This window comes from Narcine bancroftii, chromosome 8, assembly GCF_036971445.1.
Source record: "Narcine bancroftii isolate sNarBan1 chromosome 8, sNarBan1.hap1, whole genome shotgun sequence".
NCBI classification, from domain to species: Eukaryota; Metazoa; Chordata; class Chondrichthyes; order Torpediniformes; family Narcinidae; genus Narcine; species Narcine bancroftii.
The window spans coordinates 41,101,832-41,128,505 of NC_091476.1; the positions used below are offsets into that span (position 1 = coordinate 41,101,832).

At 43.3% G+C, this 26,674-nt stretch overlaps 1 protein-coding gene and 1 long non-coding RNA gene across 10 annotated transcripts in view; one reads left to right on the top strand and one right to left on the bottom strand.

The window, feature by feature from the left end:
- fmr1 (fragile X messenger ribonucleoprotein 1) overlaps positions 1 to 23,767 on the bottom strand; it is a 74,951-nt gene extending 51,184 nt beyond the window's left edge. For 6 of the 9 annotated variants that reach the window (XM_069893504.1, XM_069893502.1, XM_069893507.1 and 3 more), the window contains exons 1-3: positions 19,378 to 19,432; positions 10,139 to 10,191; positions 7,355 to 7,448 (exon numbers count right to left, since the gene is read on the bottom strand). In XM_069893504.1, the coding sequence (XP_069749605.1) occupies positions 7,355 to 7,448; positions 10,139 to 10,191; positions 19,378 to 19,431 (201 nt within the window). In that variant the 5' untranslated portion in view covers position 19,432. Of the gene's footprint in view, positions 1 to 7,354; positions 7,449 to 10,138; positions 10,192 to 19,377; positions 19,433 to 21,101; positions 21,122 to 23,354; positions 23,376 to 23,445 lie in introns of those variants that run through there. The other 3 variants (XM_069893503.1, XM_069893509.1, XM_069893511.1) reach the window with 3 other exon arrangements.
- A 13-nt stretch (positions 23,768 to 23,780) lies between these two features.
- LOC138740613 (uncharacterized) lies at positions 23,781 to 25,942 on the top strand. Its single transcript, XR_011343068.1, has 2 exons — positions 23,781 to 24,009; positions 25,517 to 25,942. It is a non-coding gene; the product is annotated as an uncharacterized lncRNA (long non-coding RNA).
- Positions 25,943 to 26,674: the final 732 nt, after the last annotated feature.

Here is a 26,674-nt window from a genome sequence, read left to right on the forward strand (position 1 = left end):
CCTTTCTCCTAATCTATCCATCTTTCTGCAGCCTTTTGGTATCCTTAGCACCACTCAACCCAGCCACTTATTTTGGTATCATTTGCAAATTTAGCCACAAAGCCATCTATTCCATAAGCCAAATCATTTACCATATATTTTAGCGCACAAATCGACCCCCCACCTTTTTCAGCCTCATTTTAAGGATTTTGTGATATATCTAGCATACAAGTTCACACCAATTTTCTGGCCTCCTGTGTCCTGTTGGCCAGCGTACGAGTCAACCCCTATAGTTCATTATGCCTAAGATGGGCTGTTGACTGGCGTATACGTCAGATCGTGCGGATTGATCTACTGGCATTGGCTGAAATGTCCATCGACACAATGCAGCACATGATGAAAATATGAAGCGAGCTTAAGTTGAAAGTGATAGAAATGGCCAAGAAAACGAACAACTGCACTGTTGCAAGAAAATATGATGTGCACGAGAAATTGGTAAGATTGGATGAAGAAAGAAGAGACTAAGAAAAACACGAAAAAGGAATCATTCGTTGACCAGAGTTGGAAAATCACATTGCAGAATGGGTATGTGAACAGATAAGATTTCTACGTAGTCACCCGAAATAAAATAAGAACATTTGCACTGAAAAGGGCAAAGTCACACTCAGATGCCAGTGGTGATTTTGAGGCTACAGTAGTCTTGTGCAATCGTTTCATGAATAGGAAAAATCTGGTATTTGGCCAAAAAACAAAAATTTGCACAGAAACTACAAAGAGATCTTGCTCAAAGTTGTAAATTTTCACTAGTTTATTATATGGAACCTTTGGAAACACCAGTTTGCATTGGCAAGTATCGGAAACATGGACAAACCCCCCCCCTCCCCCCCCCATGAATTTTAACATGATAGGCAATAGAACAGTGCAATGGAAAGATATTAAAACTGTGCAAACCAGAAGTACAGGCCATAAAAGGTCCAGATTTACCATGGTGTTATCATGCATGGCCAACAGGACAAAGTTAAGACCCATGGTAATCTTCAAACGCAAAATTAAACAGAAAATGAGATACCCTGTAGGCATATTTGTACATTTTCATGAAAAAAAAATGGATGGATGAAAATGGTGCAAAACTATGGATAGACAATGTATAGAACAGACAGCCAGGCAGTTTACACAAAGAATGGAGTTTGCTGGTCTGGAATATATTTCGTAGTTACTTAACTGAGAACACTAAAAGTAGATTAATACTACATAACACTTGCATGTCGGTTATCCTGGGTGGCTTGACGTCCATAATGAAATCTCTCAATGTCTGCTTGAACAAGCTATTTAAAGACTATGTGCGTGAGGAATAGAAGGCATGGATGAAGAGTGCAGAAAAGTCATTTACAAAAGGAGGATAATGTGTACTGCATCACTTGATGTGCTATGTAAATTTGTGCTCAAGGAATGGGACAAAGTTAAAGTAGAAAACGTGAAGTTGTTTAAAAAGTGCAGCATCTCTTATGCATTTGACAGCACAGATGATGATCACTGTGGGACACATATGATAACTGTTTAAACAGTGACAGTATGGATGTGTTTGTTGCCAACTTTGCTTCAGAGCGAGAGTGATTTTGATGGGTTCTGAATTTGTTGTTTTCGGACAATGACTGCGATTTTGAAGAGTGATAATTGTGTTGTTTTCAATAAAAATCTCAAATGAAAATCTGTCACAGACAAGTTTTTTTGCTTTTCAAGGGTTGACTTGTGCACCAAATTGGTTTTTCCAGGATCAACTTAGAAGCCAGATCAGTGCAGATTGGATTTTGGGCTGAATTTAAGGGCTTAAAAGTATATCTGGCGTACAAGTTGACCCCCATTTTTTTTTTAGAATTTTTTTTTGTTTCATGACTCAACTTATACACCAAAAAATACGGCATATACAATGTAAAAACAAGTGGCCCCCAACACTAACCCTGCGGAACATGACTGGAAACCTGTAACCAAACAGAATAGGATCATTTTATTCCAACTGTTTACTGCCAATCAGCCAATCCTTCCTGTAATTCCATGAGCTTCATTGTTTAGCACCTGGTGCAGCACTTTGTCAAAGGCCTTTTGAAAATCCAAATAGAAATCTTACTTGTCAATTCTACTTGTGATCTCTTTAAAAAAAAAATTCAATAGGTCTGTCAGGCATGATTTTCCCTTTAAAGAAACCATGCTGACTTGGTTCTCTCTCTTCATGCATCTCCAGGAATTCCATAACCTCACTCTTGACAATAGACTCCAACAGCTTCTCAATCATGAATGTCAGTCAAATAGGTCTAGCATTTTCTTTCTGCTGCTTTGGTCCCTTTTTAAACAGCAGAGTGACAATCACGATCCTCCAGTCCACTAGAATCATGCCGGAATCCACCGATTCCTCAAAGATAACTACCAATGCTTTCATAATCTCTACAGCTATCCCCTTCAGAGCCAGAGGGTGCATTCCATCTAGTCTGGGAGACTTATCTAGCCTTAGACCATTTAGCTTCCCAAGTACCCTCTCTCTCTCTCTCTCTCTCTCTCTCTCGTGATCTTGACTGCACTCACTTCTCTTCTGAGAAAACCTTGAGAGTCCTGTAGGCTTCTAATGTCTTCCACAGTATATCAGTATATTCATTCAGTTCCTCTGGCATCTCCATGTCTCCATTACAATTTTTCCAGCAATTTTTTAAAATCTGTCCTATGTCTTTTTATTGATTTTAAAAAGCTTTTCATAACCTGTTATTTGCTAACCTCCTTTCATAATTCATCTTTTCCTTACTAATCACCTTCTGAGTTATCTTCTCTAAGTTTTTAAGCTTCCCAGTCCTATATCTTCCCACTTATTTTTGCTGCTTTGTATGCTCTCCCTTTTGCTATTACTTTGGCTTTAACTTCCCTTGTCAGTCACCATTGTCTCATTTTTCCATTCACTAATTTCTTCCTATATATGTACCTGTTCTGCACTTTCCTTATTATAAAAGTTCAACTATTTTTTTAAACCATGGAATGCCAGTGACAGCTTGTATACAAAAGCCAAGAGCATTAAGCAAGCTTTGATATTTTTTTCCAACTACATGGAAATGCCAATGGATCAGCATTTGGCTCACCAAACGATGTTTATACTTTGCACTCACTTAGATGCTGGCTCCTGTACTCTCTTCAACTTAGTGGGTCTGATATTCTCACTTTCTTTCTTCTCACAGGTCCCCAGTTCCCGAGCTCTCCTAGAATTCATCAGTGGCCTGGTTCCCGGCACTCATTTTAAACTCACTTGGTTCCTTTAGCTGTCCTCCCTTTGAAATAATCTGGCTCTTTCCTGCACTCATGAAACTTAATGGGTTCACTGAAATGTTATGATGCAAGATCTTTAAAAATAATAAACTCGAAGTAAAATAGTGTATGAGAGTATTTCTAAATTAACATCTGATGATCAGAAAGATCTACTTGTCCAGCACAGAAACTAACATTGTGAGAGTTTTACTGTAATTACAAGAATATGAGACTCAAAAATTAAGGGTCTACCAGGCATGAAGGATGTGAGGGGTCATTTGGATTATCAATACTACTGAGACTATTTTCCTTTCATCTGTGTGTCTCAGTCTTTTGAATGCCCCTAATGTTTCAGCCTCCATCATCATCCCCAGCAAGACATTCCAAGCACCTACAGCTCTCTGTGTAAAAACTTAACCCTGATGTCTCACCTAAACTTCTCTCCCTTAATTTTGTACACAACCTCTGGTGTTTGCTGATCCTGCCAGAGGAAATAGGTGCTGGCTGCCTCTCATGTTCTTGTATATCTCTATAAAGTCTCCTCTCATCCTTCTATGCTCCAAAGAGAAAAGTCGCAGCTCTGCTAACCTTGCCTTATAAGACTGGTTTCCCAATCCAAGCCACATTCTGGTAAATCTTCTTTGCACCCTCTCCAGAGCTTCCACGTCCTTCCTATAATGAGGTGACCGGAACTGAAGACTGGAACTCTGTGGGGTCTTATCAAAGATTTGTAGAGTTGAAACATGACTGCTCTACTGAATTCAATCCCCCTTTTAATGAATCCCAGCATCACATATGCCTTCTTAACTATCCCATCAATCTGTGTGGCAACCTTGAGGGATGTTTGGATTTGGACCCCAAGGTTCCTCTTGTAACCTTCGAGCCCTCAGCTCCATCCACAACTCCTTCAACCTTTGTGTCATCCACAAACCTACTGACCCATCCTTCCACCTCTTTATCCACGCCATTTATATTAAATAATGTATGAGTCTCTAGTGGGGGACCTTCTCAAATGCTTTGCTAAAATTCACATAGACCACATCTACTGCCTTAACCTCAATTTCTTTTACCTTCCCAAAAAAGACTCAATTAGATTCCTGAGGCATGATCTTCCCTTTACAAAGCCATGCTGACTATCCTTGAGTACACTGCACTTTTCCAAATGCTCATATATCCTATCCTTAAGAATCCTCATCATTAGTTTGCCCACTGCTGACGCAAGCCTCACTGGTCTTTAATTCCCAGCCAGGATTTTCCCTATTATTTTTAAACAAGGTGACTACATTTGCCCTTCGCCAATCCTCCGACACCTCCCCTGCAGCCAAAGAGGATTCAAAGATCATAACTACTACCCCTGCTATCTCTTCCCCCAATTTGAACAGCAACCTGTAGTATAGCGCGTTTGACCCTGAGGACTTATCAATCTAGGTTTTTAAGAAAATCCAACAGTTGTTCTTCCTTATTCTCCACTTTGTCCAACACACAGGCCTGTTCAATTTGCACCTCACCGTGATCAAGGTCCTTGTCACAAAGTATTAATTTAGGACCTTCCCTACCTCTCGGCACATAAGGGCTCCCTTATCCTTTAGCAGCTCCACCTTCATTCTTGTCATCCTTCTCTTCTTCACATACACATAAATGGCCTAATTCTACATGTCAAGGCCTTCTCATGCCCCCTTTGGACTCTCCTACATCCTTTCTCGAACTCTTTCCTGCCTGCCATATACAGTACAACTCCGATTTTCCAAAACGGTTGAGACCTCGTCTCTGTAGGATAATTTTTTTTTGAGAACTGGCCATTTTTAAAAAAAACAGCCCAGTAACAACAGCAAATCACTTTTAAGCATTTAAAATACACCAAGCAACAAGAGAAGGCTTTTTAAGCATTAAAATAATGTTTAATTCTCATCAAAAAATGCTGGCTACTGCCGATCACTGACACCTCCCCACCGAGGCCCACGTTCTTGCCAGCAGCCTGAGGTCTCCAGTCAGTCCAGCTCCAAATAAAATTTCAAATAAATGAGGATTTCTGATTTGTTTCAAATCGTAGAATCTGGTTTTGGATCATTGGAGTTGTACTATACTTGTGAGCCTTTCCTGCTTCCTATATGTATGCTTCCTTCTTCCTCTTCACTTGTTGCCCGACCCGTTTCTTGAGCCACGGTTTCCATTTCCTACCATCTTTTCCTTGCCCCAGTGAAACAAACCCCTGATTTCTCCATCCTCAACCCATCCATTTCAATTTAAATTGTTCATTATGGAGGTGAGAATATCTTGAGAAAAGGTAATGTTCTTGGAGTTGATTTAAGGCAGAAGAGCTCTGTGACTGCAAAAATAAAATTGTTAGATGCTCTCAAGTCCAAGAATGTTTAATTAAGGATTATTTCAAAGCAGTAGCAGGCGGAAGACATGAGAATCAGGCAATGTTGGAAAACAAAATCATTCATTCAGCTGTTACAGAGTTTCATCAGTTTTTTTTAATGTATAGAGAGAAAAGTAATTTAATCAAGATTGCTTTAATTTTAGATTAACAGCAAGAAATGTGCAAAGGATTTTATAACCACCATGTAATGGAGATCATTAAAATCTTTAACTGAGTCATTCCTGAGGTTGAGATACCACAAGAAAAAAATAAAGATGGAATAAAGAGAACAGGGAAAGGAAATACTATTGCAGTAAGTATCTATTTTGCAAAGTCAGTAAAACACAAATACTAGAAATTAAATCACTCCATTCAGAAAATTCTATCATCTCATGTTCTTTGGTGTAATTTTCAAGACAAGACAAATTGTGTATACAACAGAAAGGTGATTTCAAAGAGATAACTGTTGTTCCAAAATGTTTGTCATTTGTACGAGTTTAAAATGACAAGTTGTCTAACACAAGATCATAAGAAACAGGAGCCTGTTCTGCCATTTAAACCATGGCTGATCAGAAATGGACTCAGCTCCATTGATCTGCCTGTAACTCAATCCTTAATCCCCATTTTATTCAATTAATTGTCTTAAATATATCTACTGCTTCATTGGGCAGAGAATTCCAGATATTTTCCATGCTCTGGGAGAAGCAGTTCCCTCATCTATTATAAGTCTACTCACCTGAATCTTGAGACTATGCTCCTATTTTCAGTTTCACCTGTCAGAGGAAGCAATTTCTCTGCTTCTATCTCATCAATTTCTTTTATAACTTTGTTTCTATAAGATTTTATATTTTTTAAAAGTGTAATTTAAATTTTGATACACAGCACAATAGCAGATCCTTCTGGACCATGAGCCTGTACTCTGCAAAAACACCATTTGATCAATAAATCTATCAGCCCCGTACCTCTTTGGAACATGGGAGGACACCTGAGCACCTGGAGGAAATCCACATGTACACAGAAGAATGTATAAACTCCTAACAGATAACGCCAGATTCGAACTTGGGTCACTGGTGCTGTAATGCTGTAATAAAGTCGCCCTAACAGCATTGCTAACCGTGCCACAAAACATCTCCCCCACCACCCTATCCTTCTAAACATCAAAAAGTCTTGTCCCATGCTAATCAATCTCTTCTCATAAGCAAACCCCCTTTCCCCCCCACTCCCTTTTTTTCTGCAAAGAACCTGGTTAACTTCTCTGCACTGCTTTCAAAGGCAGAATATCCTTTAATTATGGAATTAGACACTGCTGCAGGGACAGCCTCACCAGTCTCCTGGACAGTTGCAACAGAACTTCCCTACTCTTATTAATTATAGGGTTTTGATTCTAAGGGAACATATCTGAAAAACTAATAAAGGACACCCTGAAAGTATTTTTTTTTTTAAATGAAGTTTTTAAATGGATGATTTATGGCTACAATAGCGTGGGGTAAAACAAATGCTTCATCAGCATTCATACCCATTCAGTAAATTTCATTAAAATGTGCACACGTTGGAAATCTGAAATAAATACAGAAAATGCCAGAAATTCACAGAAGGTCAGTTAGCATCTGTGGAAAGATAAACAAAACTTGTCAGGTCAATCACGTTTCATTAGAATGAAGTAAACCTCAAGACCGCAGCTTAAATAACTTGTAATAACCACACCACAAATCTTTATTGGTAATTACATACCTCAACATCGTCACCTTCATTAATATCTTTGTGATAGTCTGCAGGTGGTGGAAATCGTACATCATGGAAAGGAATCTGTCTTTCAGGTTGCCAGCTGAAACCAGAAATTGCAAGAGCTGATTCAGAAAATTAAACATGGAGGTGGGGGGGGAAACCAAAAAATAATGATTTTGCTTTGTTTAAGGGCAACAGGAGCAAACCAGGAAATGAGAGGCCAGTAAGCTTCAAATTAGTGGTAGAGAAATTATTGAAGACTCTTTGGGACAAGATTTACTCGCATTTGGAGATGTATCAACTTATTTGAAATTGCCAATATGACCGTGTGGGAGGAAGCCCCCTCATACAAATCTCACTGTTTTTGTAGAAGTGCCAAATCTGATCAGAAAGAGCAGGGCAATGGATTTAGTCTCCATAGCCTTATTTAACAAGATTCTTCACAGAAATGTTGGTCTGGTCAGCAAGTTTATAGATGACAGAAAATTTGGAAGAGTTATGTATAGTGAGGGCGGATGTCAAATTCTACAATAGAATATAAACCAGTTGGAAATTTCAGTGGAAAAATGGCAGATTAAGTTCCAAACTGTGTAAATATTTAGAGGTAAAATGCAAGAGGAAAGCATAAAGTAGCAGGACATTATCAGTGGAAAAATGGCAGATCAAGTTCCAAACTGTGCAAATATTTAGAGGTAAAATGCAAGAGGAAAGCATAAAGTAGCAGGACATAAGGAGCTAACAGATAAGGTGGGGAAGCAAATACATAATTACAAAGACGCACAAATAGGTAGGGTGACTGAATTAGCTAGACTACTGTAATGTTAACAGTTAAACTGTTCAGTAGTGTTGTATAATTATTTTGATGGAAAATTAATTTTTGATGGCACATGTGTTTTCTGGTCCAAAAATGTTTTTTCTTGAAATGTTACTTTCTTTATATTTTAATTTTGATTTTCAAAGACTTAGATTCAGACAATAAACTTTCTTTCAAAACTTATGCAAAACAATCGGAGCCACTCCCCTCATATCCCAATACGACCAAGAATCAAGTTACAGGAATGATACAAATACAAAAAAAAACAAATACCGTTGAGGTCAACGACCATTGCAAAAAACTGAAACCCCAAGTGCTTAAATAAAATGGGGCAAGGAACAAAAAAGAGTACATTGCCTATCCCACATCCCACTTTTTTGATCCCAATTGTCTCCTTGGTGGGATGGATTGTTTCATTTCCTTTATTCTGAAGGGGTGAAATTATATCTGTGTACCTTTGTGTTTCAGATAAGGTTGCCACACTCTAACAAATATGTCATATTTCCTTAAATTGTATGTGATTTTCTCCAGGAGAATGCAACTCTACATTTCCATATTCCATCATGTAATATTTAGTTGGAAGTCAGACTTCCACGTGACCGCTATACATTTCCTGGCAACCGCCAAGGCAACCTTCACAAACTGAATTTGGTGCTTGGCCAGTTTAAAACCCACGTTCATAATGTTTCCCAGAAGGTAAAATTCCAGATCCTGTGGAAAATCCACTACCAGGCTTAGAATTGTTTGGCCCATGATTTCTTATACATATTTTTATGTATGTGCCCCCGATTTGGACCATTCACAGTTACTTGGTGTATCTGAGCATCTTGTTAGGCAATTTTAGTGGGCCATAGAGAAAACCCTTGATAGTATGGGTCAGGAGTCATGGACAGGCCCGTATGGGGAAAGTTCTCCATTTCCAAATATAATGACTACAATCCCACATTGGTCAGTTGACTTTGAACTGGAGATGAGCAATCAGGTAATCACTCTGCCTTAAAATCTGATTAGAGGATTAATAAACATTTTCAATGGTATCTTTTTTTTTCTTGAAAGGAAGATTTATTTTAAATCAATACCTAATTAGAAAAGATTTCAAGAGAAACTACATTTAATAATATCTAGACAATATAAAATGATTTACATCAGAGGTTTTACTTTTATTGAGATTTTCCAGAGATAGAAATACATTAACAAGATTACAAGCAGCACCAAAGGCTTTGACTGTTAACTCTGCTCCTCCCCATCAAAGAACATTTAGATAAATAGAAGGCTTCAAGTTTAGAGTTCAGATTTGAGGCTTTCCACAAGGCCCCATAAGTAATCTAGCTGAAACACTGAAAAATCCCATCACGTGTCCCTGAACCAGATCGAAGTATACCAGCAATCTGAAAACAATAACAAATGTTGGAAATCTAAATTAGAAATAGAAAATGTTAGAAATATTCTGGACATATCAGTGGAGAAAAATAATTAACATTTCAAGTTGCTGACCTTTCATTAGAATATAGGACTATTTTTAATTCTGACGAAGGTCACCAACCTGAAACATTCATTGTTTCTCCAAAGTTCATTAGAACTTGCTGACTCATTTTCTGTTTCAATTTCAAGTTCTATTAGGGTTACAACAGGTCGCAGAACATCCCTTCCCAATCAACCCCTCTCATCCATGAAGAGAAAAGTAAAGTTCCTGCTATTAGGAAGTGAACACCTGTCAAGTAATGGAATCAGTAGTAAATTCAGTATTGTGGTTAAGCGTCATGGTTATGTGCAGGTTGATAGTTGGATAGTATAGTTAAACTTTACAATGCTTCAGAAAAAAAAGTCAAGGAAAAAGAAAATAATCTTTGTCCTTAAAATTATCTTTACTTGAAATCAAAAAAAATTTTTTAATTTCAATGACTAATCAAAATGTCACATCTATTCCAAGAAGCAGACCTGATCTGCTTTAAACATTTTCCAATAAAAGGACTTACTTGTTCTCAAAAGCCACAGTCAAAGCTTCTTCATGCACATCTTTCACAAATGCCTGCAAGAAATACAAAAAAAGAGAACATTGACCACAGAAAGTTCATGAAATCAATGATGTTAGAGCATATTTTGACCAGGATTGCTCTGATTAGTAAATATTGTTAGTAATCAAGCACCAATGAAGGCGATTGCAACTTTTAAGCTATCATTAACAGAATCAATTCACCATACTGTCTGTGTAGAGTTTGCACATTGCCCTGATGATTGTGTGCATTTCCCTGGAGTGCTCCTGTTTCCTCTTCTACCCCTTTCTATATTTCAAAAGGCAACTGATGAACTATTGCATATGGCCACAAATGAAAGGACAATCAGGCTAGAGTTGATGAATCTGAAGGATAAAAATTTCCATAAAATGAAAGGGAGAATGAGACTGATGAATTGCTCTGATAACTAGTAGAACCTAATCACAATTTCTTCTCATTGGTACCTTCAGGCAGAGGTCCAGCACTTCCAGGTGAAAGAACAGATTTTCTTCTCCAACAGTTATCAGGCTCTTGAATCTCCCCAAACAACCTTATCGTAAACTGTTGAAGGACCATCAAAAGATCTGTTCACACTATTGAACCATCACTTTTGTGCTAACAGCAACTGTGATTTATCAATCCTTTCATATTCATGATTTTTTTTGTGTTTCATGACACTTGATGGCAATTTAATTTCTAGTATTGCTGGAGTATTTTATGAACCTGTGTGGCTGGAGCAAGAAAGGATTTTGGTGTACATGACAGTAAACTTGCATCAAATGTCAATTGCCTCCTTCTATGCTGCATTTTTTTTTAAATTTAGACATACAGCAGTGTAACAAGCCAATTTGCCCCTACAAGTCTGTGCCACCTAATTTGCACCCCATTAACCTACACCTCAGTAGGTTTTTGAAGGGTGGGAGGAAACCAGAGCACCTGGAGAAAACCCAGACACAGGAAGAACGTACAAACTCCTTACAAATAGCGCAGGATTTGAATGCAGGTTTTTTTTGCTGGTGCTGTAAAGGCATTGCACTAACCGCTATGCCAACCGAGCCGCATATGAAAGTATGAAGCTATGAGAATTGACAAAGGAGAATCCTCACATCTAACTGTTGCTTCTCTATGATCGACTACATTATGACTTGAAAGTCGGAATTCTAACTAATTGGTCTACCACATACCCAACTTTGAGTAAAGTAGGGCCAAGGCAGCCTTCATGATATTCCCTACTGCAATATTGTACATTCCAATAAATTTTCTGCTGAAATGGGACTAAGCTGCAGAATGAACCAGGAAAGCAACCCAAATCAGAACTGAGATCAGACATACCCAAAATATTGTTACACCTTGCAGTTGATGTTTGTGGATGTGGACCCTCCAGATGCTGAGTTGAAGTCACTGGTGACTGCTTGCAAGAAATGTCCAGAAAATAAAGGTTCTCTACCAATCTGCAAGTTTGGAAACTATAGCCGAGACCCACGACAAGACCTAAGAAAACATCATTTTCCATGGTGGCCACATCTTCACTCCACCGGAATGACAAAATTAAAAGCTGTAATCAGTGTACTTACATGGGTTTTGTCCAATTAAGACTGTGTTCAAAGATAGATCTCAAATATGGACCAATCTGATGGTCTACCAAGCTACAGTGCATACATTTGAGATATGGGCTACAGTGATGTGAGGCACAAGTGATCTAACATGTCAGCAAAACAAATCCAAAATTGGCAGGATGACAGGAGGCAGAAGGTAGTGGTGGATGGGTGTTTTGCTGACTGGAAATCCTTAAGAAGTGGTGTACCACAGGGATAGATGCAAGAACCTTTGTTGTTTGCAATATATACAAATTATTTGGATGAGAACATTGGAAAGAAGGGTGTATGATTTACAAGTTTTCCGGCAACAGAAACTGATGGAATCGTGCACAGCAACTGTTGTCTGATGAATCAGTGAGACAAAGATCAGGTAGAATGTTCGGCAGAAATTACTCCAGACAAGTGTGGTAATGCACTTTAGGAGAAGTAAAATGTATAAAGTAAAAGACAGATAACTTGGAAAGAAAGTTAATACAGATACATAATCTTTTTTCCGAAATTCTGAAAATCAAACATTTTTTCCACGGATGTCGTCTGCATAGCAAAGTTCATATTTGGCTCCAAATCTGACCCCTTGCTCAAATCACGCTTGAATATCCTGGTAATTAATGAAACTCTATGGAATCCTTACTTTAAGAGATGCCAGCAGAAAAACAGAGCCTCCGATTAACCATATATGGACATCTGGATGGCCGGATGCCACCCCTGTCCAGTGTCCTAATCAGGAGTTCAGATGGGCAGGCAGCTGGGGTGTCAGGGTTTCGATAGGTGGGCAGCCAGGACATTAGGAGTTCAGATGGGCAACTGTCCAGGGTGAGGATTGGCAGCCAGGAGCTCCAATGATGGCAGTTCAGGAAAGGATCCTCTGAAGGGGGCGGCAGAAGCTATGGTTGGCAGAAGCTATGGTTGGCAGAAGCTATGGTTGGCAGAAGCTGTGGTTGGCAGAAGCTGTGGTTGGCAGAAGCTGTGGTTGGCAGAAGCTGTGGTTGGCAGAAGCTATGGTTGGCAGAAGCTATGGTTGGCAGAAGCTATGGTTGGCAGAAGCTATGGTTGGCAGAAGCTATGGTTGGCAGAAGCTATGGTTGGCAGACTGCTGGGGTGAGGGTCCACTGTCAGGATGTTGAGACCGCAGATGGCCATTGTAACCCCCACACCCCCTCCCTGTCCAGAGACCCTTTGAGTTGGAGTGTGTCTTTGTTTTGCACCAATCTGAAATCAGCACAATTACTTAATGTACCACCGTTATTATTATTATCCGAAAAATTCCGAATTCTGAAAATGTCTTGTCCCAAAGATTTTGGATAAAAGATTCTGTATCTGTAGTTCCCTGAAATTGGTGCCACTAAGTGCGTTCAAATTGCAGCACCCAGGTAGCCCTCCAGGATGCGGGATACACCTTCCAAATCGCAGCCAGACTATCTGATAAAACGCCAACCCAGCAATTTTAGGGGGATTCTGATCCCGTGATGACGCAGTAAGTGATGTCATACATTCACCGGAAGTATCAGCCGTTAGTCACCTTCCCGCCACTGGCCATCAGTAGCACCACCCCCATGCCCATCAGTTGCCCACACCCCCCAGCAATGTGCCACTGCCACGAATATTGGGGGAGGGGCAAGTGGTTGCTGCCACGAATATTGGGGGGAGGAGCAAGTGGTTGCTGCCACGAATATTGGGGGAGGGGCAAGTGGTTGCTGCCACGAATATTGGGGGGAGGGGCAAGTGGTTGCTGCCACGACATGACACTCCGGTTCGCAGCGACAGCTCAATGCAGGAGGGTTGGGCGTCTTCCTAACCCATAATCTCCCATGCCGCTAAAACCTCTCTGCCAGCGCCAGAGTGGTTCCGGGGCATGGTAGATTATGGGTAAGGAAGACAACCACTGCTCCTACACTGAGCAGTTGCCGTGAACTGGAGATGCATTCACAGCAGTAGCACATCGTAGCCCACCCCTCTCTTCTCTCCCCCATCGCAGGCCCCCCTCTCTTCTCTCCCCCATCGCAGCCCCCCCTCTCTTCTCTCCCCCATCGCAGCCCCCCCTCTCTTCTCTCCCCCATCGCAGCCCCCCCTCTCTTCTCTCCCCCATCGCAGCCCCCCCTCTCTTCTCTCCCCCATCGCAGCCCCCCCTCTCTTCTCTCCCCCATCGCAGCCCCCCCTCTCTTCTCTCCCCCATCGCAGCCCCCCCTCTCTTCTCTCCCCCATCGCAGCCCCCCCTCTCTTCTCTCCCCCATCGCAGCCCCCCCTCTCTTCTCTCCCCCATCGCAGCCCCCCCTCTCTTCTCTCCCCCATCGCAGCCCCCCCTCTCTTCTCTCCCCCATCGCAGCCCCCCCCTCTCTTCTCTCCCCCATCGCAGCCCCCCCTCTCTTCTCTCCCCCATCGCAGCCCCCCCCTCTCTTCTCTCCCCCATCGCAGCCCCCCCCTCTCTTCTCTCCCCCATCGCAGCCCCCCCTCTCTTCTCTCCCCCATCGCAGCCCCCCCCTCTCTTCTCTCCCCCATCGCAGCCCCCCCCTCTCTTCTCTCCCCCATCGCAGCCCCCCCCTCTCTTCTCTCCCCCATCGCAGCCCCCCCTCTCTTCTCTCCCCCATCGCAGCCCCCCCTCTCTTCTCTCCCCCATCGCAGCCCCCCCTCTCTTCTCTCCCCCATCGCAGCCCCCCCTCTCTTCTCTCCCCCATCGCAGCCCCCCCTCTCTTCTCTCCCCCATCGCAGCCCCCCTCTCTTCTCTCCCCCATCGCAGCCCCCCCTCTCTTCTCTCCCCCATCGCAGCCCCCCCTCTCTTCTCTCCCCCATCGCAGCCCCCCCTCTCTTCTCTCCCCCATCGCAGCCCCCCCTCTCTTCTCTCCCCCATCGCAGCCCCCCCCTCTCTTCTCTCCCCCATCGCAGCCCCCCCCTCTCTTCTCTCCCCCATCGCAGCCCCCCCTCTCTTCTCTCCCCCATCGCAGCCCCCCCTCTCTTCTCTCCCCCATCGCAGCCCCCCCTCTCTTCTCTCCCCCATCGCAGCCCACCCTCTCTTCTCTCCCCATCGCAGCCCCCCCTCTCTTCTCTCCCCCATCGCAGCCCCCCCTCTCTTCTCTCCCCCATCGCAGCCCCCCCTCTCTTCTCTCCCCCATCGCAGCCCCCCCCTCTCTTCTCTCCCCCATCGCAGCCCCCCCCTCTCTTCTCTCCCCCATCGCAGCCCCCCCCTCTCTTCTCTCCCCCATCGCAGCCACCCCTCTCTTCTCTCCCCCATCGCAGCCCCCCCCTCTCTTCTCTCCCCCATCGCAGCCCCCCCTCTCTTCTCTCCCCCATCGCAGCCCCCCCCTCTCTTCTCTCCCCCATCGCAGCCCCCCCTCTCTTCTCTCCCCCATCGCAGCCCCCCCCTCTCTTCTCTCCCCCATCGCAGCCCCCCCTCTCTTCTCTCCCCCATCGCAGCCCCCCCTCTCTTCTCTCCCCCATCGCAGCCCCCCTCTCCTCTCTCCCCCATCGCAGCCCCCCTCTCCTCTCTCCCCCATCGCAGCCCCCCTCTCCTCTCTCCCCCATCCCATCGCAGCCCCCCTCTCCTCTCTCCCCCATCGCAGCCCCCCTCTCCTCTCTCCCCCATCGCAGCCCCCCTCTCCTCTCTCCCCCATCGCAGCCCCCCTCTCCTCTCTCCCCATCGCAGCCCCCCCTCTCTTCTCTCCCCCATCGCAGCCCCCCTCTCTTCACTCCCCCATCGCAGCCCCCCTCTCTTCTCTCCCCCATCGCAGCCCCCCTCTCTTCTCTCCCCCATCGCAGCCCCCCTCTCTTCTCTCCCCCATCGCAGCCCCCCTCTCTTCTCTCCCCCATCGCAGCCCCCCTCTCTTCTCTCCCCATCGCAGCCCCCCTCTCTTCTCTCCCCCATCGCAGCCCCCCTCTCTTCTCTCCCCCATCGCAGCCCCCCTCTCTTCTCTCCCCCATCGCAGCCCCCCTCTCTTCTCTCCCCCATCGCAGCCCCCCTCTCTTCTCTCCCCCATCGCAGCCCCCTCTCTTCTCTCCCCCATCGCAGCCCCCTCTCTTCTCTCCCCCATCGCAGCCCCCTCTCTTCTCTCCCCCATCGCAGCCCCCCTCTCTTCTCTCCCCCATCGCAGCCCCCCTCTCTTCTCTCCCCCATCGCAGCCCCCTCTCTTCTCTCCCCCATCGCAGCCCCCCTCTCTTCTCTCCCCCATCGCAGCCCCCCTCTCTTCTCTCCCCCATCGCAGCCCCCCTCTCTTCTCTCCCCCATCGCAGCCCCCCTCTCTTCTCTCCCCCATCGCAGCCCCCCTCTCTTCTCTCCCCCATCGCAGCCCCCCTCTCTTCTCTCCCCCATCGCAGCCCCCCTCTCTTCTCTCCCCCATCGCAGCCCCCCTCTCTTCACTCCCCCATCGCAGCCCCCCTCTCTTCACTCCCCCATCGCAGCCCCCCCTCTCTTCTCTCCCCCATCGCAGCCCCCCTCTCTTCTCTCCCCCATCGCAGCCCCCCTCTCTTCTCTCCCCATCGCAGCCCCCCTCTCTTCTCTCCCCCATCGCAGTCCCCCTCTCTTCTCTCCCCCCCATCGCAGTCCCCCCTCTCTTCTCTCCCCCCATCGCAGTCCCCCTCTCTTCTCTCCCCCCATCGCAGTCCCCCCTCTCTTCTCTCCCCCCATCGCAGTCCCCCCTCTCTTCTCTCCCCCCATCGCAGTCCCCCCTCTCTTCTCTCCCCCCCCATCGCAGTCCCCCCTCTCTTCTCTCCCCCCCATCGCAGTCCCCCCTCTCTTCTCTCCCCCCCATCGCAGTCCCCCCTCTCTTCTCTCCCCCGCATCGCAGTCCCCCCTCTCTTCTCTCCCCCCCATCGCAGTCCCCCCTCTCTTCTCTCCCCCATCGCAGTCCCCCCTCTCTTCTCTCCCCCCCATCGCAGTCCCCCCTCTCTTCTCTCCCCCCCAAATCGCAGTCCCCCCTCTCTTCTCTCCCCCATCGCAGTCCCCCCTCTCTTCTCTCCCCCCCATCGCAGTCCCCCCTCTCTTCTCTCCCCCCCCCATCGCAGTCCCCCCTCTCTTCTCTCCCCCGCATCGCAGTCCCCCCTCTCTTCTCTCCCCCCCATCGCAGTCCCCCCTCTCTTCTCTCCCCCATCGCAGTCCCCCCTCTCTTCTCTCCCCCCCATCGCAGTCCCCCCTCTCTTCTCTCCCCCCCAAATCGCAGTCCCCCCTCTCTTCTCTCCCCCCAAATCGCAGTCACCCCCTCTCTTCTCTCCCCCCCCTAATTGTGGCCACTTCTCCTCCCCCCCCCCCCAAATCGCAGCTCCTTCTCTCCAGCCAGGGGAATCTTTGCAATGCACACAAGCGCTGACTTCAGAGTATCCATGTCCGTCATTTCCCCTTTCAAAAATTGCTGGAGGAGGATGCCTGGGTTAACTTTTAATGGGTTACCTGACCACCTGAGATAGGTTAGGGGCTCCGGTTGAGCTCCAAATGGGTTGACTCAGTTGGACCCCTTCAACTCGCCATTTACCTGGGTCACTAACCATGCAAATTTTCCAGTTAACCTCATTTTACATGGCAGTTTGAAAAGTGAGAAAGGAATTTGATACATCTGCTTTCATGGGATTTGATACATTTGCTTTCATGGGTTGAAGACATTGAGTACAAGAATTTAGATGTCAAGTTGCAGTTGTAAAAAAAATGGTTGGATTGCATGTCGACCATTGCGTACTTTTGTTGTCCTCACACTGCAGGAAGAATGTTGTAGCAGAGAGAGTAGATTCATCAGGGTGCTGTCTGTGATGGAGGGCTGTAGATGCCACAAAAGGTTGAATAAATTATGTTTACTCTCACAGGAATGTTGGAAGCTGAAGGGTGATCTTATAGAGGATAAAATTAAGACAGGCATTGATAGTTGGATTCCTCCCCCCCCCCCCCCCCCCACCAAAAGGGCAAGGGAGCCCAGATCAACAATTAACAGGTTCAACGTGAGATGGGATAAACTTAAATATGATCTGAATAGCAGGTTTTCACACAAATAATGGTGAACATCTGGAACAAGCTGCCAGGGAACAAGGTGAATGCAGATACAATTATAAAGTTTAAATGGAATGTGTTGATGGATTCAGGCCCAAAATGGGCAACTGAATCGGCATCACAGGCAAGGTGGGCAGAGAGGGCATGTCTCTGTGGAGCCTACCACTATGATTCTATGTAAATACAAGCAAGATAACATGTTCAAAAGAGTTTCAGAAAATGTGGCAATTTACCCAGTAATAAAAAACTATACTGTACTTCCAAACCCTAAAGGGATGATTTCTTGAATTTAATTTGTAAAATAATTGCATTGGAAATCTTGAAGTATCTGCTTGAACAAAAAGTGAAGTTGCAAGCAACAGTAAAAAGACAGAGCATTCACTTTATCCATGCCCCTCATCATTTTGTATACCTCTACAAGGTCATCCCTCAGCCTCCTTGCTCTAGAAAACCAATACCTCTCACTATAATTCATGCCCTTTTCTTCCTGCAACATTTTGGTGAATTTCCACCACATTATTTGCAATTTATTGATGTCCTTCCTTGTTGACTCAACTAAATAATCACTACTTGCTATCAAGGTAAAATAGCATAGAAGTCATTGGACCACAAACTAAAGTCCCATAATAGAGCTAAAATTTTAACATGACAATTTGTTGGGGGTGGCAGGGGGAGGTAGGTGGTGGTGGTGGTGGGAAGGTAAATTCAAACCTTATAAAAAAAAAATCCAGAAATAGAAAATAAAATGATGGAAAGAGTGAAGTGACTGAAATGTACACTAAAAATATTTTATATACTTGAAAGAAGATTTGGCAACTTTACAATCTGGCCAATGTTATCAAGAACCAAAGTGATCAACTTTTTAATATGACCTAGCCCACGGACAAATCAGGATAGGTACAAGCTGAGGGAAGCAATAAATGCTGGCACTTCAAGCAATATACACATCCTATGAACAAACAAAAAAAAAATTGTATTTTTACAAACAGTGCAGGTCAACCCCTGCCTTATGGAGGTTGGAGTTCCTGTAAAATAATCTATATCACAATTTTGTGTCATCTGTACATGCATCAAGAAACAAGTTATAATTGAGTTTATTTAACATTTTCACACAAATTTCAAGAGTATACCTGTATTTTATACCCAGTGTCAAATATCTGGGTAGTAACTTGTGAATTTAGTCAGAGTGAATTTCCATTATCCACACAGCTGTAACACAGGGGGCTGCCTGTATTTAAACATCCAGCTACCAACTGGCAATCAGACAAAAAAAAATCAGAATGAGAAAGGACCATCATCCATATTATAGGACAAAATGGATTTTGCTTTTACACTTCCATGCATCAGTAATGTGTCTGTATTTCTGTATTTTCACATTAGTCTTACTTGCATTGGAATCACAGTTGAGATTGTGTCAGGTGAAGATATTGAAAGTTATAATGCCTCAGCAGGTGATTAGAGCATTCCAACATTAGAAATATTAATTGTCAGATATTAATCATAATAAATATTGTTGTCAATATACTCTATATCTAGCAGGTGTTTGATAGAAATAAATTATCCAATAAACCCTGCATTGGATGCAGAAAATTATAATAGCATGCAACCATCAGATTTGGATCTCTGTCTACCATAAGAAAATGTTTGTCATTGGTACATACATTTTCTACATCTATGCTTTTTTTTTTCTCCAGTTGAAATCCAACAATGTTCATACTAAAATAGGCAGTGAAGAATGTAATCAATTTATAGATTAGGCTCTAGATAATATTACTATGTTATTCAGTCATTCAACTAGTAAATCAAGCAATTCACCCAAGAACAAATTGTTTTACTTTTTAAAAAAAACTTCCAGGTATATTTTCAGTGTCAAATTCCAAACTTCAAATCTCTTTCTTCACAAATTTATCAGTTCTTCATTGGCAATTCAAATGCTCAGTCAGATACTTTTTAAATGTGACAGTATCTGAGTCCACCACCTTCTCAACAGTGCATTTCTACATTTTAGACACATTCCCACCATTCAGCATTTTCACCTCTATTAAATTCCCTATTTTTTTTCTTTTTACTAATCTGATCCAGGGTCATCTTGTCATATGGTTTCAGTATTTATTCATTCCAGATTTAAATTTGCACAACCTCCTATTTTGCTACAATCAGTAAAACACTTGGGTATTTTCTTGGCAGATCCAAGTACCTCCACCTTTCTCACAACTCAGATCTCCATCATTCAAGACTGGCCTTGTGTAGAATTTCTTGCTCACGTTTTACTACAATAGGAAACTAATAAACGTTTCTTTTAACTTGCACTCATTTTGGCTCGGCTCTGTCATTCCAATATATTGATCTTATGGTGATTTCTGTCAAGTTTGTTGAAATCTTTATGTCTTTAGTTTTTTTTTGTTAAATCAATACTAAAATTAACTTGATATACTTAAAGTGTTTTGTGTCACCATTTTGAAAAGACATGATAAAGTTTGAAATGTTGCTAAATTTGGCCCACCACTACGTCATCCTTACAATTTCCCACCATGAAGTTTCTCATATATTCAACTCAAGACCACAAATGAAGCTGCAAATAGACTGTGTCCACACTAGAAACCTGAAGTGATATCAGGAATTGTTACTTTCTACACAATAGAAAGTAACGTTGGAAATGCAATGCTCCAAAGGATAGTGGAAACAAATTCTGCAACAATTTCCCAAAGGGAATAGTGATGGAGTAAAACATTGCTGGGCAGTAAAGAGTAAAATACAAGAATGATGGGACTAGATGGATAGCTCTACTGGAGGGGTGGCATGGAAATGACAGATACTTTCAATGACAGCTCTCCTGTGTTGCAAGATTATTTGAAATAGATGGGGAAATTATCAGAAAGAATACTAAATAGAAGAAACACATTTTCATACAATATCAAGACACTTTAGTTTTTTCATTATTTTTCTCTCACATTCCAACCAAGTATTCAGTTCAATTTATCATTGTTTTTATGTTAACTCATAGCTGCTTCTCCATGAAATTTTTGAACATTGCTTTCATTCAGTACTGAACTGATCAAACATTGATCTGACAACTTTAAATGTCCACTGCTATTAGCATGCTGTACTTTCTGAAATTTTAAAATGCATTTCATTTTTGTCATTAGTAGCTTAATGCTCATTCCAATTTTGTAGAAAATACAAGCGTTAACACATGCAATATTTTTTTGAAGCTAAAAGGAATTTGCATTACCATGATTCCTTTCAAAGTTGTAGGACATCTCACAATACTCAACAGCCAATTAATTACTTTCAACCATTAGCCTCTACTGTTTTGCAACCTAGCATGGCTAGCAATTCGATCACAGCAAGGTCCCACAAACAAAAGGGAGATAAAAACATTAACCTGGATGTTGGATGAGAACCAAATATTGTTCAAGGTACGAGAAAAACTCCCTGTTCTTCAAACAATGCAATGGAAACATTTACAGCAATCTGAATAAATAGACAAGCTTTGATTTAGCAATGCATCCAAAAAGAAAAGCATCCCCCAACACAATGCAAATGTAACATTGAAAGTTCATCTACAAAGAATAATTTTTGTTTTTAACATAGGCAAAAATTACCAAAGGTGCTTGAAGTGAGTTAACAAAAATAGTTAACCTCAGTTTGATCACCAACAGGTTAAGGAACATCCAGAAAAAAAAAACCACATTTTACAAGGTTAGTTCCAGAACTTGTCAGTTTAAAGCACAGCAGACAAAGATGGAATGAATAAATATGACCAGGATTAGAGTGCAGAAATTCCAAGAGGACATAGAGCTGGACATTAGGGTAGGCATGAGCAAGTTCAGGGAAGAAATTATGAATTCATAAAACTTAAGTGTGGATTCACAATAATTTGGAGACCCAAGAAATGTTAAGGGTTATATTTTAGAACACCATCCATCATTTTCTGCAATTTTATGTAACTCACCAGGAAATATGACAAGGTAAAACATATATTCAAATTCAGAAACACAAAGAATACAATCTAAAATACAGCACATCTCCATACGTTCTATTTTAAATCTGCACAAGAATGAGGAGTCACAAATCATTATTTGAAATCAAAAGCTGTTTTCAACCACCACAATGTAAAAGAACGAAAAAGCTTTATTTTCAATAAGTTACAACCACTGTTAAGTATTAAGATGAACACTTAATTTGCCAAGGGAAGTAAGGTTCTTGACCATATGTTGGTGAAAGGGATTTATTTGAATGGGTGCTCCCTGGGCAACAAAGGCAAGGTGGCCAAGGGTTTGTTTCTATAATGCATGACAATGACTACTCTACAAACCAGTATTTTTGTTAAATTAGAGAAAAGTAACATGGTTATTTGAATCAGAACAGTCAAATGAAACCAAAACAAAGAAGCATTTACAGGAAAAAGACGTTTGACATTGCTGTCTGGGGTACGATAGCCAATTAAAGCTAAAGTCAATTCTATTGACAAAATTTTGTCCCATTAACTGGATATTAAAACAAATTGATTAAATTAGGAATTGCACTTCAATTTCAACAAACTCTGCATAGATTAATAATCCAATAATTATCCTATTTATCAGATAAATCCAAGCACCATAGCCACACTGGTCTCTAAAAATTGCACAAGCAGCAAACATGTCCCACCCTATATCTATTTCCAAACAAAAAAATTAAACGAAATGCCATCAAAATTGATAACTGAGAGAAGGTTGCAAAGCAATCCTCTCTTCCCACAATCAACCTGAAACATCATCTTCAACTCCAGAAATACTACCTCACTTGCAAAGTAAGCGGTTTTATTTCAGCTTTCCAGCATTTGCAGCGCCATCCTTTCAAATGGTGTGTTCCCGAGATATTGCTTTCTTTGATATGGGGGAGAACATTCACAATATTTAATCCTTCAATATAATAGTGAACAAACACCTCAAGTCTGTCTCGCCAAACATTTCCACATCAGTGAACTTCGAAACATCAACTAATAGAGGGGGGGGGGGGGCGTTTAATGCCATTGCTCGGTCCGCATATCACAACACCCGATTCAAAATTACACCACCTTAAAATTTAGCCAATGAATGATGTACAGTGTAACGCAACCAGCAATTCGCAGCCGGGAGAAAAGGCAAGGCATGGGTCAACATGAGCAAACAATGCGAAGCTGGAAGGAACTCTGCGGGCCTGGCAACAATCTATGGTTCGAATAGGCCAGTCACAGCCGGAGTAAATTTCACTCCCTTTAATACAAAAAAAATCACTGGATCACTGTGTTTGAACTTAATCTCTATTCTAAACAATCCTAACAAGCTTTATTCCCCCCCCTCCTCCTCTCTCTCTCTCTCTCCAGGTGAACATCTGCCCAATACACTCAAACAATGAAGTGGAGCCTGGGAACAGAATGTAAACACAAAGAGGACTGGGTTTGGTCAACGGCCAAGGCGCGATGATGCCAAGAGCAGCCACACGCCGGGGGTGGGCCAGGCGTTGTCAGCGAGAGGTGAGGGGAACGTGGTGTTTCCAGCATCCAGGGCCGGTCACTTGTGAGCAAGGAGCGGCAGAAGGTGCCGAGGCCCCGGATCAGGGCCTGACCACTTCCACACACCGAGATGAAAACAATTGCGGCCGGCGACCCACCCACCGGCGAGGGAGCGGAGCAGGGAGGAATGGGTCGACGGCTGCGGCAGAAATGAAGAAGGGTCACGGGAAGCAGCAGCGGCCGCCGCGGCTACCTTGTAAAACGCTCCATTCGAGCCGCGCACCTCCACCATTAAATCCTCCATCTTGGCCGCGCCAGGTGCACTCTGGGCCCGCGCGTGTTCCCGCGCCGGGCCCCGCGCGCGCCCGGCGATCGTTCGTCTGTTGTCCGGCTCTTTGTGAATCGTTTTCCTTCTCAAACTTCAGCCCTTCTTGATCTGCGTGATGGCGGCGGTTGAGACGACTCCACGGAGTGACGGCGAGCGCCGCGTCAAAGGGAAGAAGCCGTAATCCATCCCCAACCCCTCCATGCTCGCGCACGCGGACGCGCGCTTGCTTTCGCGGACGGAGGGGGGGGGGTGGGCGGGAAGAGAAGATTGAGCGCGGGCCAGGCCAACCGGCCAAAGGGAGTCGGCTGCCTGTCATCCCATCGGACCAATCACGCCTTTGGACCCTTGATGCGCCGCTGCGGGTGGGTGGGCCGGCTCGGTTGCCATGGTTCCGGGTGGGGCCAGCACGCGTCGCTTGGTACTTGAGGCCGTGCTCCCGGTGCCAGTCCCATGTGGTCTGCAGCGAAGGATGGACTGGTCTATTGGGACGTGAGTTCCTTCACCCCTGGGCGGGGATTTTTTTTTTTTTTGCATGGAGTTTGTGTTAAGTCGTGACCTGGACCGTCCATTGTTTTCATCTTCTGACCTTGGGTCAGAGTTCCACTCGTATTTCATCCTGGGCCCTGTTATTTCCCCTACTCTGGCTTTACCTTTGTTTTTAGTACGATTGAGGCCCTCGTCCATGACTTTTTGTTACTGCTAATCTTTGATTACTAGACAAGGCAGACTGGTGTACGGGGGGGGGGGGGCGAAGAGGAAATGAGATTATTTCCAGGCTTGAAATGCTCTCTGCACCCACTAAACCCATTTTTGACTTCCCTTTTAACACCTTTTAAGGTCACTTGCATTAAGGATCTGGAAGAGGGGATAGAGTGTGGTGAGTCTAAGTGGACAAATGACACAAAATTGAGGGGAAAAGTAATTTGTGAAGAGGATATGGAGAATGTGCAGAGAGATATAGGTGGATTGAGTGAGTGGGCAAGGGTCTGCCAGATGGAGTACAATGTTGGTAAATGTGATATCAACTTTCAAAGGAAAAATGGAAGATCATATTTAAATGGCAGTGGAGAAGGATTCAGGAGTGTGTGTACGTGAATTGCAAAAGGTTGATTTGCAGATATAGCAGGCTATGAAGTAGGCAATTGGAATGTGGGCTTTCATTGCTAGAGGGATTGCATAGGAGTAGGGATGTTATGCTGCAACTGTACAAGGTACCAGTGAGACCACAACTGGAATACTGAGGTTAAGACTCACTTGAGGAAGGATCTACTGGGTTTGGAGGTTGTGCAGAAGAGGTACACCAGGCTGATTCCAGAGATTAGGGAGTTTAGCATTTGAGTTATCTGGGATTGTACTTTCTATAATTTAGAAGAATGAGAGGAGATCTAATAGGAATGTATACAATTTTGCAAGGCATAGATAAGATGGAGGTAGTTAAGTTGCTTCCATTGGTGGGGGAGACAAGAACTATGGGACATATCCTCAAGATTCAGGGTAGTAGATTTAGGACAGGTGAGGAGGAATTGCTTTTCCTAGAGGGGGATGAATCTTTGTAATCTGCAGCCCATTGAAGCAGCGGAGGCTATAATCAGTAAATATATTTAAGACAAGGTTGTATAGTTTTTTTTTTACATTATAAGAGAATTGAGGAATATGCAGAAAAGGCAGGTAGAGGCGATGAACCCATCATCAGATCAGCCATGATCTCATTGAATGGCAGAGCAGGCTTCATGGCCTTCTGCTATTTTTTTAATGTTCTTAAGACTGTAATATTATTTTTAATCTTCCTTCCACAAATACTTCCTGAAATATGCTGTGTTCCAGCATTTTTTTTTCATTTTTAGCATTTCTCTGTTGCAACAGAACTATTGTTTCAAGTCTCGATCTTTCATCAAACTTTTTGTTTCCAACACCTGAAGTTTTTGATGCATAATTTTTTTTTTCTTGTACCCGTGTTAAAAAGATTCTCAGATCTTGTGTTTGGATTTCTCTTTAGCCATCCCAGTTCCTATCTCTGTAACTTCCTCCAGTGTGGAATTTACCTTGGCAAATTTCTACAGATGTGCAGTGGAAAGTGTGCTGACTGGCAGCATCATGGCCTGATGTGAAGCACCAAGATCCCTGAGCAGAAAGCCTGCAAAAGGTAGTGGACATAGTTTAGTACATCATAGGCAAAACACTCCCACTATCAAGAAAATGTACATGGAATGCTGTTGCCAGAGAACAGTGGCAATCACCAAGGATCCACCTTGTCCACCCAGGACATGCTCTGTTCTCACTGCTGCCATCAAGAAAGAGGTATAGATGCCACAAGACGTGTGCCACCAGGGTCAGTAACAGTTGCTATCCCTCCACCATTGGACTTTTAAACAACAGACTTAATTGATACTCATTTAAAGGACTCTTAATTTACACTCTTAAATCATTGCTGAATATTTTTTTCTGCATTGCACAGTCAATTTACACTTTTCTCTTTTGTATTCATATCTTTTTCCTGTTTACAGCAGTGATTTTCAAATTGCTCCCCTAAACTTTCATTCCACCTTAAGCAATCCCTATGCCATAAGGGCTCTGATTGGTAAGGGATTGCTTAAGGTGATGTGTGAGTGAGATAGAAGGTTGAGAAACTCTGCTCCAGACCCAATTGTTATAGAAATATTTTGCTTGAGAAAAATTGACTTTGGCCCATTTCCTTTGGAGCGATGAAACTGCACATAAGTCAATTATGTACTATTAAAACAATGGTTTTAAAACTTTTTCTTTTCACTCACATACAACCTTAAGCAATCCCTTACTAATCACAGAGCCCTTATTGGCACAGGAATGTGAGTTTAGGGGGTAAGTTTGAAAATCACTGGTTTACAGTTAACAATAAATAGAAACTCTGCCTGGCCCGGAGGAGCAAGAAATCGTGTTTGTCATCTGGCAATAAATTTGAACTTTGACAAATCAACACTTCAATTCAATACTCTTTCATGGTGCTGGATCAGAAGATTTTCTGGATTATTTGGTGGTATTTCTGTTAATACCACAAAATTCATTTGCTTTCATCTGCATTTTTACCTGCTAAGTTGAAAGGGACCATGGGAAACATGATCTGGGTCAATTTCAAAGGAATATGGGAAACAATCCAATGATTTCCAAAGAAACACAG